The 12,389-nt window shown below is 43.2% G+C and overlaps 1 protein-coding gene across 2 annotated transcripts in view; it reads right to left on the bottom strand.

Moving 5' to 3' along the window:
- LOC121553711 (attractin-like protein 1) overlaps window positions 1–12,389 on the bottom strand; it is a 332,670-nt gene that overhangs the window by 230,975 nt on the left and 89,306 nt on the right. Inside the window, exons 13-15 of one of the 2 annotated variants that reach the window (XM_045213019.1) lie at window positions 5,239–5,357; window positions 4,875–4,991; window positions 4,577–4,709 (exon numbers count right to left, since the gene is read on the bottom strand). In XM_045213019.1, the coding sequence (XP_045068954.1) occupies window positions 4,577–4,709; window positions 4,875–4,991; window positions 5,239–5,357 (369 nt within the window). The remainder of the gene's footprint in view (window positions 1–4,576; window positions 4,710–4,874; window positions 4,992–5,238; window positions 5,358–12,389) is intronic. The other variant, XM_041867035.2, reaches the window with a different exon arrangement.

The following is a 12,389-nucleotide window of genomic DNA, read 5'->3' as shown; positions in this document are numbered from 1 at the left end:
AGCAATTGTGGGTTCGATTACAGGCTCAAAATGGCCAGAAACAAATAACTTTCTTCTGAAACTCGTTAGTCTATTCTTGTTCTGAGAAATGAAGGCTATTCCATGCGAGAACTTGCCAAGAAACTGAAGATCTCGTACAACGCTGTGTACTACTCCCTTCACAGAATAGCGCAAACTGGCTCTAACCAGAATAGAAAGAGGAGTGGGAGGCCCCGGTGCACAACTGAGCAAGAGGACAAATACATTAGTGTCTAGTTTGAGAAAGTGACGCCTCACAGGACCTCAACTGGCAGCTTCATTAAATAGTACCCGCAAAACACCAGTCTCAACGTCAACAGTGAAGAGGAGACTCCGGGATGCTGACCTAGGCAGAGTTGTGCCATTGGAACACAGGACTGATGGTTGCTGATAATGGGCCTCTGTACGCCTATGTAGATATTCCATAAAAAATCTGCTGTTTCCAGCTACAATAGCCATTTACAACATTAACAATGTCTACACTGTATTTCTGATCAATTTGATGATATTTTAATGGACAACAAAATTGCTTTTCTTTCGAAAACAAGGACATTTCTAAGTGACCCCAAACTTTTGAACGGTAGTGTACAGTCGTGGTCAAAAGTTCTGAGAATGACACAAGTATTGGTCTTCACAAAGTTCGCTGCTTCAGTGTTATGAGATATTTTTGTCAGATGTTACTATGGTATACTGAAGTATAATTACAATCATTCCATAAGTGTCAAAGGCTTTTATTGACAATTACATTAAGTTTATGCAAAGAGTCAATATTTGCAGTGTTGTTTTCAAGACCTCTGCAATCCGCCCTGGCATGCTGTCAATTAACTTCTGGGCCACATCCTGACTGATGGCAGCCCATTCTTGCATAATCAATGCTTGGAGTTTGTCAGAATTTGTGGGTTTTTGTTTGTCCACCCGCCTCTTGAGGATCGACCACAAGTTCTCAATGGGATTAAGGTCTGGGGAGTTTCCTGGCCATGGACCCAAAATGTTGATGTTTTGTTCCCCGAGCCACTTAGTTATCACTTTTGCCTTATGGCAAGGTGCTCCATCATGCTAGAAAAGGCATTGGTTGTCACCAAACTGTTCTTGGATGGTTGGGAGAAGTTGCTCTCTGAGGATGTGTTGGTACCATTCTTTATTCATGGCTGTGTTCTTAGGCAAAATTGTGAGTGAGCCCACTCCCTTGGCTGAGAAGCAACCCCACACATGAATGGTCTCAGGATGCTTTACTGTTGGCATGACACAGGACTGATGGTAGCACTCACCTTGTCTTCTCCGGAAAAGGTGTTTTCCGGATGCCCCAAACATTTGGAAAGGGGATTCATCAGAGAAAATGACTTTACCCTAGTCCTCAGCAGTCCAATCCCTGTACCTTTTGCAGAATATCACCCTGATGTTTTTCCTGGAGAGAAGTGGCTTCTTTGCTGCCCTTCTTCACACCAGACCATCCTCCAAAAGTATTTGCCTCACTGTGCGTGCAGATGCACTCACACCTGCCTGCTGCCATTCCTGAGCAAGCTCTGCACTGGTGGTGCCCCGATCCCGCAGCTGAATCAACTTTAAGAGACGGTCCTGGCGCTTGCTGGACTTTCTTGGGCGCCCTGACGCCTTCTTCACAATAATAATAATAATAATAATAATAAGTCATTTAGCAGACGCTTTTATCCAAAGTGACTTACAGTCATGCGTGCATAAATTTTTTTTGTGTATGGGTGGTCCCGGGGATCGAACCCACTACCTTCGCATTACAAGCGCCGTGCTCTACCAGCTGAGCTACAGAGGACCACAACAATAGAACCTCTCTCCTTGAAGTTCTTGATGATCCGATAATTGGTTGATTTAGGTGCAATCTTACTAGCAGCAATATCCTTGCCTGTGAAGCCCTTTTTGTGCAAAGCAATGATGACGGCACGTGTTTCCTTGCAGGTAACCATGGTTAACAGAGGAAGAACAATGATTTCAAGCACCATTCTCCTTTTAAAGCTTCCAGTCTGTTATTCTAACTCAATCAGCATGACAGGGTGATCTCCAGTCTTGTCCTCGTCAACACTCTCACCTGTGTTAAGGAGAGAATCACTGACATGATGGCAGCTGGTCCTTTTGTGGCAGGGCTGAAATGCAGTGGAAATGTTTTTTTGGGGATTAAGTTCATTTTCGTGGCAAAGAGGGACTTTGCAATTCATTGCAATTCATCTGATCACTCTTCATGACATTCTGGAGTATATGCAAATTGCCATCATCAAAACTGAGGCAGCAGACTTTGTGAAAATTAGTATTTGTGTCATTCTCAAAACTTTTGACCTCGAGTCATTAAAACTCGTTTTTCAACCACTCCACAAATGTCTTGTTAACAAACTATAGTTTTGGCAAGTAGGTTAGGACATCTACTTTGTGCATGACACAAGTAATTTTTCCAACAATTGTTTACAAACAGATTATTTCACTTATAATTCACTGTATCACAATTCCAGTGGGTCAGAAGTTTACATACACTAAATTGACTGTGCCTTTAAACAGCTTGGAAAATTCCAGAAAATGATGTCATGGCTTTAGAAGCTTCTGATAGGCTAATTTACATCATTTGAGTCAATTGGAGGTGTACCTGTGGATGTATTACAAGGCCTACCGTCAAACTCAGTGTCTCTTTGCTTGACATCATGGGAAAATCAAAAGAAAATCAGCCAAGACCTCAGAAAAAACAATTGTAGACCTCCACAAGTCTGGTTCATCCTTGGGAGCAATTTCCAAACGCCTGAAGGTACCATGTTCATCTGTACAAACAATAGTACGCAAGTATAAACAACATGGGACCACGCAGCCGTCATACCGCTCAGGAAGGAGACGCATTCCGTCTCCTAGAGATGAATGTACTTTGGTGCGAAAAGTGCAAATCAATCCCAGAACAACAGCAAAGGACCCTTGTCAAGATGCTGGAGGAAACAGGTACAAAAGTATCTATATCCACAGTAAAACGAGTCCTATATCGACATAACCTGAAAGGCCGCTCAGCAAGGAAGAAGCCACTGCTCCAAAACTGCCATAAAAAAGCCAGACTATGGTTTGCAACTGCACATGGGGACAAAGATCGTACTTTTTGGAGAAATTTCCTCTGGTCTGATGAAACAAAAATAGAACTGTTTGGCCATAATGACCATCGTTATGTTTGGAGGAGATAGGGGGATGCTTGCAAGCCGAAGAACACCATGCCAACCGTGAAGCATGTGGGTGGCAGCATCATGCTGTGGGGGGTGCTTTGCTGGAGGAGGGCCTGGTGCACTTCACAAAATAGATGGCATCATGAGGAAGGAAAATTATGTGGATATATTGAAGCAACATCTCAAGACATCAGTCAGGAAGTTAAAGCTTGGTCACAAATGGGTCTTCCAAATGGACAATGACCCCAAGCATACTTCCAAAGTTGTGGCAAAATGGCTTAAGGACAACAAAGTCAAGGTATTGGAGTGGCCATCACAAAGCCCTAACCTCAATCCTATAGAACATTTGTGGGCAGAACTGAAAAAGTGTGTGCGAGCAAGGAGGCCTATGAACCTGACTCAGTTACACCAGCTCTGTCAGGAGGAATGGCCCAAAATTCACCCAACTTATTGTGGGAAGCTTGTGGAAGGCTACCCGAAACGTTTGACCCAAGTTAAACAATTTAAAGGCAATGCTACAAAATACTAATTGAGTGTATGTAAACTTCTGACCCACTGGGAAATAAATAAAAGCTGAAATAAATCTCTCTACTATTATTCTGACATTTCACATTCTTAAAATAAAGTGGTGATCCTAATTGACCTAAGACAGGGAATTTTTACTAGGATTAAATGTCAGGAATTGTGAAAAACTGAGTTTAAATGTTTTTGTCTAAGGTGTATGTAAACTTCAACTGTATGTGTGTGTGTGTGGCTGTATTTGTGTGTGTGTGTGTGTGTGTGTGTGTGTCTGATTGCGCCTGCGTGTGGGTACGTGTCTGTTGGTTTTTGTGTGTTGAACTTCTTCTGGAGACAGAGACAGGGGAAAACATGGCTTCTCTGGGGAAACGCTACAAGAGTGTTAATACTACTGATAAAAAACAAAAATATTATTTTTGTATCAACAATATCGCAATATTACTTTTGCGCTAGTTGGCTGAACCTGCACCAGAACTCCAGTATTTTTCCTTCATAGTTTGTTTTCCATCTTCTTTTTAAATCGTTTTCAGTACTTTTATTTCCTTGACTGGTCACAACTCGTTTTCTCATGCACTCTCGTCTCTCTGCAGCAGACATATAGTGAGCAATATGTTTGGAACATCGAATCACAATACATATAGAATCGTGAAAATCGCAATACGCATCGGCACCTAAGTATCATGATAATATCGTATTGTGAGGTCCCAGGCAATTCCCAGCCCTAGTTAATAATGCATTAAACATTGGCACAAGTTCTCCAATCAATCAAACTTGCTTGTAGCTGTCAAACAGGTAGTCCGCTAAGCAGAGTTCTTGCTTGTTTGGAGATTTTGGAAGACATTTGTGTGTGTGTGTGTGTGTGCGCGTGTCTTCTTTCTCACCAGGGATGGCATGGCACTCCTGTTGCTGGAGCTCCCATTGACAGTTGAGGTTGAGGGAGCAGCTCTTACAGTTGACCAGCTTACTGCAGATCTGTTCATTCCTCACATGGCATTTGGTGAAGTTCCTCACAGACTGGGAAGAAAGAGTACAAGCAACAAACGTCAACATTGTTATTATTATGGTGAATTTGCTTCACAGTATCGGGGTAATGTAAAGCTGCAATTTGTGCATTGGCAGAACAGAAAATGATGGTTTGGCATTAATAGCAAAGCCCCTGCAACAGTATGGAATACCCACATGTCCCATCCTCTTGGCCCCTTGCTTCCACACAGAGAGCTGGTGATCAGACAGCATGGAAGGGGGAGGGGCCAGGGACAGAGGACCTCTATGCTGCTGCGCTAGCTCCAGGGTCAGCTACAGACACACATAGAGGAGACAGCAGGGGCGAGCATTAGGCTAACTGACACTGTTAGCCAAGCAGGTGAGATTTTTTTTTTTTTAGTGACTTGGCTACAACAACAACAGTTAAGTAGTGGCGTATGAGAAGGCAAGGTTTAAGCTGCCTGACTATTCATGCTGCGTAATTTATTGACTACCGTAGCTAATAACATCCCAGCTGTGATTGTGCCGTCTCACAACTGCCCCCTGTAGGCAGACTCACCACAGTGCAGTTGTTGGAGGCAGAGATGCACTTTTTGTCTTCACACCACTGGCAGTCGTTGGTGTTGGCAGTGCAGCTGACACAGTCAGAGAACCTGTAACACCTCTCGGCTGCACTGTCTGGAGGGGGGGGGACACAGTTTAACAACGGAAGTTAGTCTCCACACAGACAGTTTTACAAGGGAATAGAGTTAGAGAACCTAGTCAGCAAGAGAGTTGATGTTCAGGATCAAACTGGGACGAGACTGGGACGAGACAGAATACTGTAGACAGAAGACAGTCTGGACAGTCAGAGAAACAATACTAGAAAACAGCATAGTGACTCAATCAATAAATGAAATAGGGTTGACACGCAAATGTCCCCTGCAATACCACCTCAGTAGGAAAACAGAAAGATAGATGAGTCTAGCTCAATATGCCTATAATTTCTATTTGCCCTGTAGAGCCAATTCCAACTCTTACCCTGCATGCCAGCAGCCAACTACAAATGACTGACTGAACGATTAGACAAGGACAGACGATAAAAAATCTGTCATCAATTAAAAAGCGTAGTTTCATTAGTTAATCACCGGTCCAATTCACCTCTTATAACGCTCTAAAACCGCCCTGTAATTATGATTATGATCTTAACCTCGGGTTTGCCTACAGATAAAAACACAATACATGTGTTTCCCTGTCAGTGTATTTTCAGCATAATGGTAATTGCCTCCGAATGGAATAATTGTGTTGGTCCTGACCTTTTGTTCCCACCATTATGTACACAGGCTTCATGAGAAATCAAACGGAATTATTATTACTTTCCTGGAGGATGATGACTCATACAGTACAAGAGACTGGTAGGAACTGGAGAGTTTGATGTGAAATGTGATTTGGCTTCATCATGGATGGCTCAACTATAGAGCATGTATCCATTAGTCAGTTAGAGGGAATGGCGCTGGGATGTAGAACGGCAGTTTTACTGACTCCTGACCAATTATGCTATTTTGTGTATTTTTATTCCCGCTTATCGTAACTTTTTTTGTACATAGTTTCCTATGACCGAAAAAGAGCTTCTGGACATCAGAACAGCGATTTGGATAAAAATAATTCTACTTCAATGACTCGGCCACGCAGGACATACTGTTCACCCTGGCCCATAAATGTCTCAAGTTTTGAGGGAGCGTGCAATTGGCATGCTGACTGCAGGAATGTCCACCAGAGCTGTAGCTTAGTTTAAGAGAATTTGGCAGTACGTCCAACCGGCCTCACAACTTCATGCCACGTTTATGGTGCCGTGTAGGCGAGCGCTTTGCTGATGTCAATGTTGTGAACAGAGTGCCCCATGGTGGCGGTGGGGTTACGGTATGGGCAGGCATAAAGTACGGACAACGAACACAATGGCAATTTGAATGCACAGAGATACCATAACGAGATCCTGAGGCCCATTGTCGTGCCATTCATCTGCCGCAATCACCTCATGTTTCAGCATGATAATGCATGGCCCCATATTGCAAGGATCTGTACACAATTCCTGGAAGCTGAAAATGTTCCAGTTCTTCCATGGCCTGCATACTCACCAGACATGTCACCCATTGAGCATATTTGGGATGCTCTGGATCGACATGTAAGACAGCATGTTCCAGTTCCCACCAATAACCAGCAACTTTGCACAGCCATTGAAGAGGAGTGGGACAACATTCTACAGGCCACAATCAACAGCCTGATCAACTCTATGCGAAGGAGATGTTGCGCTACATGAGGCAAATGGTGGTCACACCAGACACTAACTGGTTTTCTGATCCATGCCCCTATTTTGTTAAGGTATCTGTGACCAACAGATGCATATCTGTATTCCCAGTCATGTGAAATCCATAGATTAGGGCCTAATGAATTTATTTTGATTGACTGATTTCCTTATATGAACTGTAATGAAATTGTTGCATGACGTTTATATTTTTGTTCGGTATAATTACCAAGAGAGTTTTTATCTATATTTTTCGTAGCCGTCTATTTACCACCACAAACCGATGCTGGCACTAAGACCGCCCTCAACGAGCTATATAGGGCCATAAGCCAACAAGTAAAATGCTCATCCAGAGGCAGCACTCCTAGTGGCCGGTGATTTTAATGCAGGAAAACAAATCCATTTTACCTCGTTTCTACCAGCATGTCACCTGTGTAGGTAGAGGGGAAAACAACTCTAGATCACCTACTCCACACACAGAGATGCATACAAAGCTCTCCCTCGCCCTCCATTTGGCAAATCTGACCATAACTCTATCCTCCTGATTGCTGCTTACAAGCAAAAACTCTAAACAGGAAGTACCAGTGACACGCTCAATTCAGAAGTGGTCCGATGAAGTGGATGCTAAATTGCAGGACTGTTTTGCTAGAACAGACTGGAATATGTTCCGGGATTCATCCGATGGCATTGAGGAGTTTACCACAACAGTCACCGGCTTCATTAATAAGTACGTCGTCCCCAGTGACCTAGGGATTAGAGGCAACATTCGCACTGAGCTAAAGGCTAGAGCTGCCGCTTTCAAGGAGCGGGACACTAACCCGGACGCTTATAAGAAATCCTGCTATGCCCTCCGACGAACCATCAAACAGAAAAAGCTTCAATACAGGACTAAGATCGAATCCTACTACACCGACTGACACTCGTCGGATGTGGCAGGGCTTACAAACTATCTTGAGTTACAAAAGGAAACCAAGCCACAATCTGCCCAGTGACACGAGCCTATCAGACTAGCTAAATGCTATGATCGCTTCGAGGCAAGCAACACTGAACCATGTGTGAGAGCACCAGCTGTTCCGGACGACTGTGTGATCACACTCTTCGTAGCCGATGTGAGAAAGACCTTTAATCAGGTTAACATTCACAAGGCCGCAGGGCCAGATAAATTACCAGGACGTGTACTCAGAGCATGCGCTGACCACCTGGCAAGTGTCTTCACTACATTTTCAACCTCTCCCTGACCCAGTCTGTAATGCCTAATTGTTTCAAACAGACCACCATAGTCCAGTGCCCAAGAAAGCCAAGGTAACCTGTCTAAATGACTATCGCCCCATAGTACTCACATCTGTAGCCATTAAATAGTTTGAAAGGCGGGTCATGGCTCACATCAACACCATCATCCCAGACACCCTTTAACCACTCCAATTCACATACTGCCCCAACAGATCCACAGATGACGCAATCTCTATTGCACTCCACACTGCCCTTTCCCACTTGGACAAAAGGAAAACCTAAGTGAGAACGCTGTTCATTGACTACAAAGATTTGGCATGGGCCGTCAGTTCCTCAAAAAGTTATACAACTGCACCATCGAGAGCATCTTGACTGGCTGCATCACCGCTAGGTATGGCAACTGCTTGGCATCCGACCACAAGGCGCTACAGAGGGTAGTTCGTACAGCCCAGTACATCACTGGGGCCGAGCTCCCTGCCATCCATGACCTCTATACCAGGCGGTGAGACTCCAGCCACCCAAGCCGCAGACTGTTCTCTCTGCTATCACACAGCAAGTGGTACCAATGCACCAAGTCTGGAACCAACACGACCCTGAACAGCTTCTACCCCAAGGCCATATGACTTCTAAACACCATTTTATTTTCTACTCCCTATATGTAGCCATGTTATTTTTAGTCATTATTTTTATTCGTTATTCACCTTGTATTTATTCCTTGTGTCACTATTTATACAGTGGGGAAAAAAAGTATTTAGTCAGCCACCAATTGTGCAAGTTCTCCCACTTAAAAAGATGAGAGAGGACTGTAATTTTCATCATAGGTACACGTCAACTATGACAGACAAATTGAGAGAAAAAAATTCCAGAAAATCACATTGTAGGATTTTTTATGAATTTATTTGCAAAGTATGGTGGAAAATAAGTATTTGGTCACCTACAAACAAGCAAGATTTCTGGCTCTCACAGACCTGTAACTTCTTCTTTAAGAGGCTCCTCTGTCCTCCACTCGTTACCTGTATTAATGGCACCTGTTTGAACTTGTTATCAGTATAAAAGACACCTGTCCACAACCTCAAACAGTCACACTCCAAACTCCACTATGGCCAAGACCAAAGAGCTGTCAAAGGACACCAGAAACAAAATTGTAGACCTGCACCAGGCTGGGAAGACTGAATCTGCAATAGGTAAGCAGCTTGGTTTGAAGAAATCAACTGTGGGAGCAATTATTGGAAATGGAAGACATACAAGACCACTGACAATCTCCCTCGATCTGGGGCTCCACGCGAGGATCTCACCCTGTGGGGTCAAAATGATCACAAGAACGGTGAGCAAAAAGTCCCAGAACCACACGGGGGGACCTAGTGAATGACCTGCAGAGCTGGGACCAAAGTAACAAAGCCTACCATCAGTAACACACTACGCCGCCAGGGACTCAAATCCTGCAGTGCCAGACGTGTCCCCCTGCTTAAGCCAGAACATGGCCAGGCCCGTCTGAAGTTTGCTAGAGTGCATTTGGATGATCCAGAAGAGGATTGGGAGAATGTCATATGGTCAGATGAAACTAAAATAGAACTTTTTTGGTAAAAACTCAACTCGTCGTGTTTGGAGGACAAAGAATGCTGAGTTGCATCCAAAGAACACCATACCTACTGTGAAGCATGGGGGTGGAAACATCATGCTTTGGGGCTGTTTTTCTGCAAAGGGACCAGGACGACTGATCCGTGTAAAGGAAAGAATGAATGGGGCCATGTATCGTGAGATTTTGAGTGAAAATCTCCTTCCATCAGCAAGGGCATTGAAGATGAAACGTGGCTGGTTCTTTCAGCATGACAATGATCCCAAATACACCGCCCGGGCAACGAAGGAGTGGCTTCGTAAGAAGCATTTCAAGGTCCTGGAGTGGCCTAGCCAGTCTCCAGATCTTAACCCCATAGAAAATCTTTGGAGGGAGTTGAAAGTCCATGTTGCCCAGCGACAGCCCCAAAACATCACTGCTCTAGAGGAGATCTGCATGGAGGAATGGGCCAAAATACCAGCAACAGTGTGAAAACCTTGTGAACAAGACTTACATAAACGTTTGACCTGAGTCATTGCCAACAAAAGGTATATAACAAAGTATTGAGAAACTTTTGTTATTGACCAAATACTTATTTTCCACCATAATTTGCAAATAAATTCATTAAAAATCCTACAATGTGATTTTCTGGATTATTTTTTCTCATTTTGTCTGTCATAGTTGACGTGTACCTATGATGAAAATTACAGGCCTCTCTCATCTTTTTAAGTGGGAGAACTTGCACAATTGGTGGCTGACTAAATACTTTTTTCCCCCACTGTATATATAGTTGAAGTCGGAAGTTTACATACACTTAGGTTGGAGTCATTAAAACTTATTTTTCAACCACTCCACAAATGTCTTGTTAACAAACTACAGTTTTGGCAAGTAGGTTAGGACATCTACTTTGTGCATGACAAAAGTCATTTTTATAACAATTGTTTACAGACAGATTATTTCACTTATAATTCACTGTATCACAATTCCAGTGGGTCAGAAGTTTACATACACTAAGTTGACTGTGCCTTTAAACAGCTTGGAAAATTCTAGAAAATGATGGCTTTAGAAGCTTCTGATAGGCTAATTGACATAATTTGAGTCAATTGGCGGTGTACCTGTGTATGTATTTCAAGGCCTACCTTCAAACTCAGTGCCTCTTTGCTTGACATCATGGGAAAATCAAAAGAAATCAGCCAAGACCTCAGAAAAAAAATGGTAGACCTCCACAAGTCTGGTTCATCCTTGGGAGCAATTTCCAAACGCCTGAAGGTACCACGTTCATCTGTACAAACAATAGTACGCAACTATAAACACCATGGGACCACGCATCCGTCATACCGCTCAGGAAGGAGACGCGTTCTGTCTCCTAGAGATGAACGTACTTTGGTGCGAAAAGTGCAAATCAATCCCAAAACAACAGCAAAGGACCCTTGTGAAGATGCTGGAGGAAACAGGTACAAAAGTATCTATATCCACAGTAAAACGAGTCCTATATCGCCATAACCTGAAAGGCCGCTCAGCAAGGAAGAATCCACTGCTCCAAAACCGCCATAAAAAAGCCAGACTACGGTTTGCAACTGCACATAGGGACAAAGATAGTACTTTTTGGAGAAATGTCCTCTGGTCTGATGAAACAAAAATAGAACTGTTTGGCCATAATGACCATCGTTATGTTTGGAGGATAAAGGGGGCGGCTTGCAAGCCGAAGAACATCATCCCAACCGTGAAGCATGGGGGTGGCAGCATCATGCTGTGGGGGTACTTTGCTGCAGGAGGGACTGGTGCACTTCACAAAATAGATGGCATCATGAGGAAGGAAAATTATGTGGATATATTGAAGCAACATCTCAAGACATCAGTCAGGAAGTTAAAGCATGGTCGACAAATGGGTCTTCCAAATGGACAATGACCCCAAGCATACTTCCAAAGTTGTGGCAAAATGGCTTTAGGACAACAAAGTCAAGGTATTGGAGTGGCCATCACAAAGCCCTGACCTCAATCCTATAGAAAGTTTGTGGGCAGAACTGAAAAAGCGTGTGCGAGCAAGAAGGCCTACAAACCTGACTCAGTTACACCAGCTCTGTCAGGAGGAATGGGCCAAAATTCACCCAACTTATTGTTGCGAGCTTGTGGAAGGCTACCTGAAACGTTTGACCCAAGTTAAACAATTTAAAGGCAATGCTACCAAATACTAATTGAGTGTATGTAAACTTCTGACCCACTGGGAATGTGATGAAATAAATAAAAGCTGAAAAATCATTCTCTCTACTATTATTCTGACATTTCACATTCTTAAAATAACGTGGTGATCCTAACTGATCTAAGACAAGGGAATTTTTACTAGGATTAAATGTCAAGAATTGTGAAAAACTGAGTTTAAATGTATTTGGCTAAGGTGTATGTAAACTTCCGACTTCAACTGTATATACTTTTTTTTATCTCATCTTTAACTCTGCATTGTTAAAAAAGTATCCGTAAGTAAGCATTTCACTGTCAGTCTACACCTGTTGTCTATGAAGCATATGACAAATAAAATTAGATTTTGATTTGAACTACCACAGAGGGAAGCGAAATCATCTCTCCCCATTGAGAAATATACAGATAAAAACATGTGAACACATGTATCCAGGTGTGGATTCAATCA

The sequence above is a fragment of the Coregonus clupeaformis genome, unplaced genomic scaffold (assembly GCF_020615455.1).
Source record: "Coregonus clupeaformis isolate EN_2021a unplaced genomic scaffold, ASM2061545v1 scaf0072, whole genome shotgun sequence".
Lineage (NCBI taxonomy): Eukaryota > Metazoa > Chordata > Actinopteri > Salmoniformes > Salmonidae > Coregonus > Coregonus clupeaformis.
The sequence above is the reverse complement of the archived record's forward strand: the minus strand, read 5'-3'. Positions and strand labels throughout refer to the sequence as shown.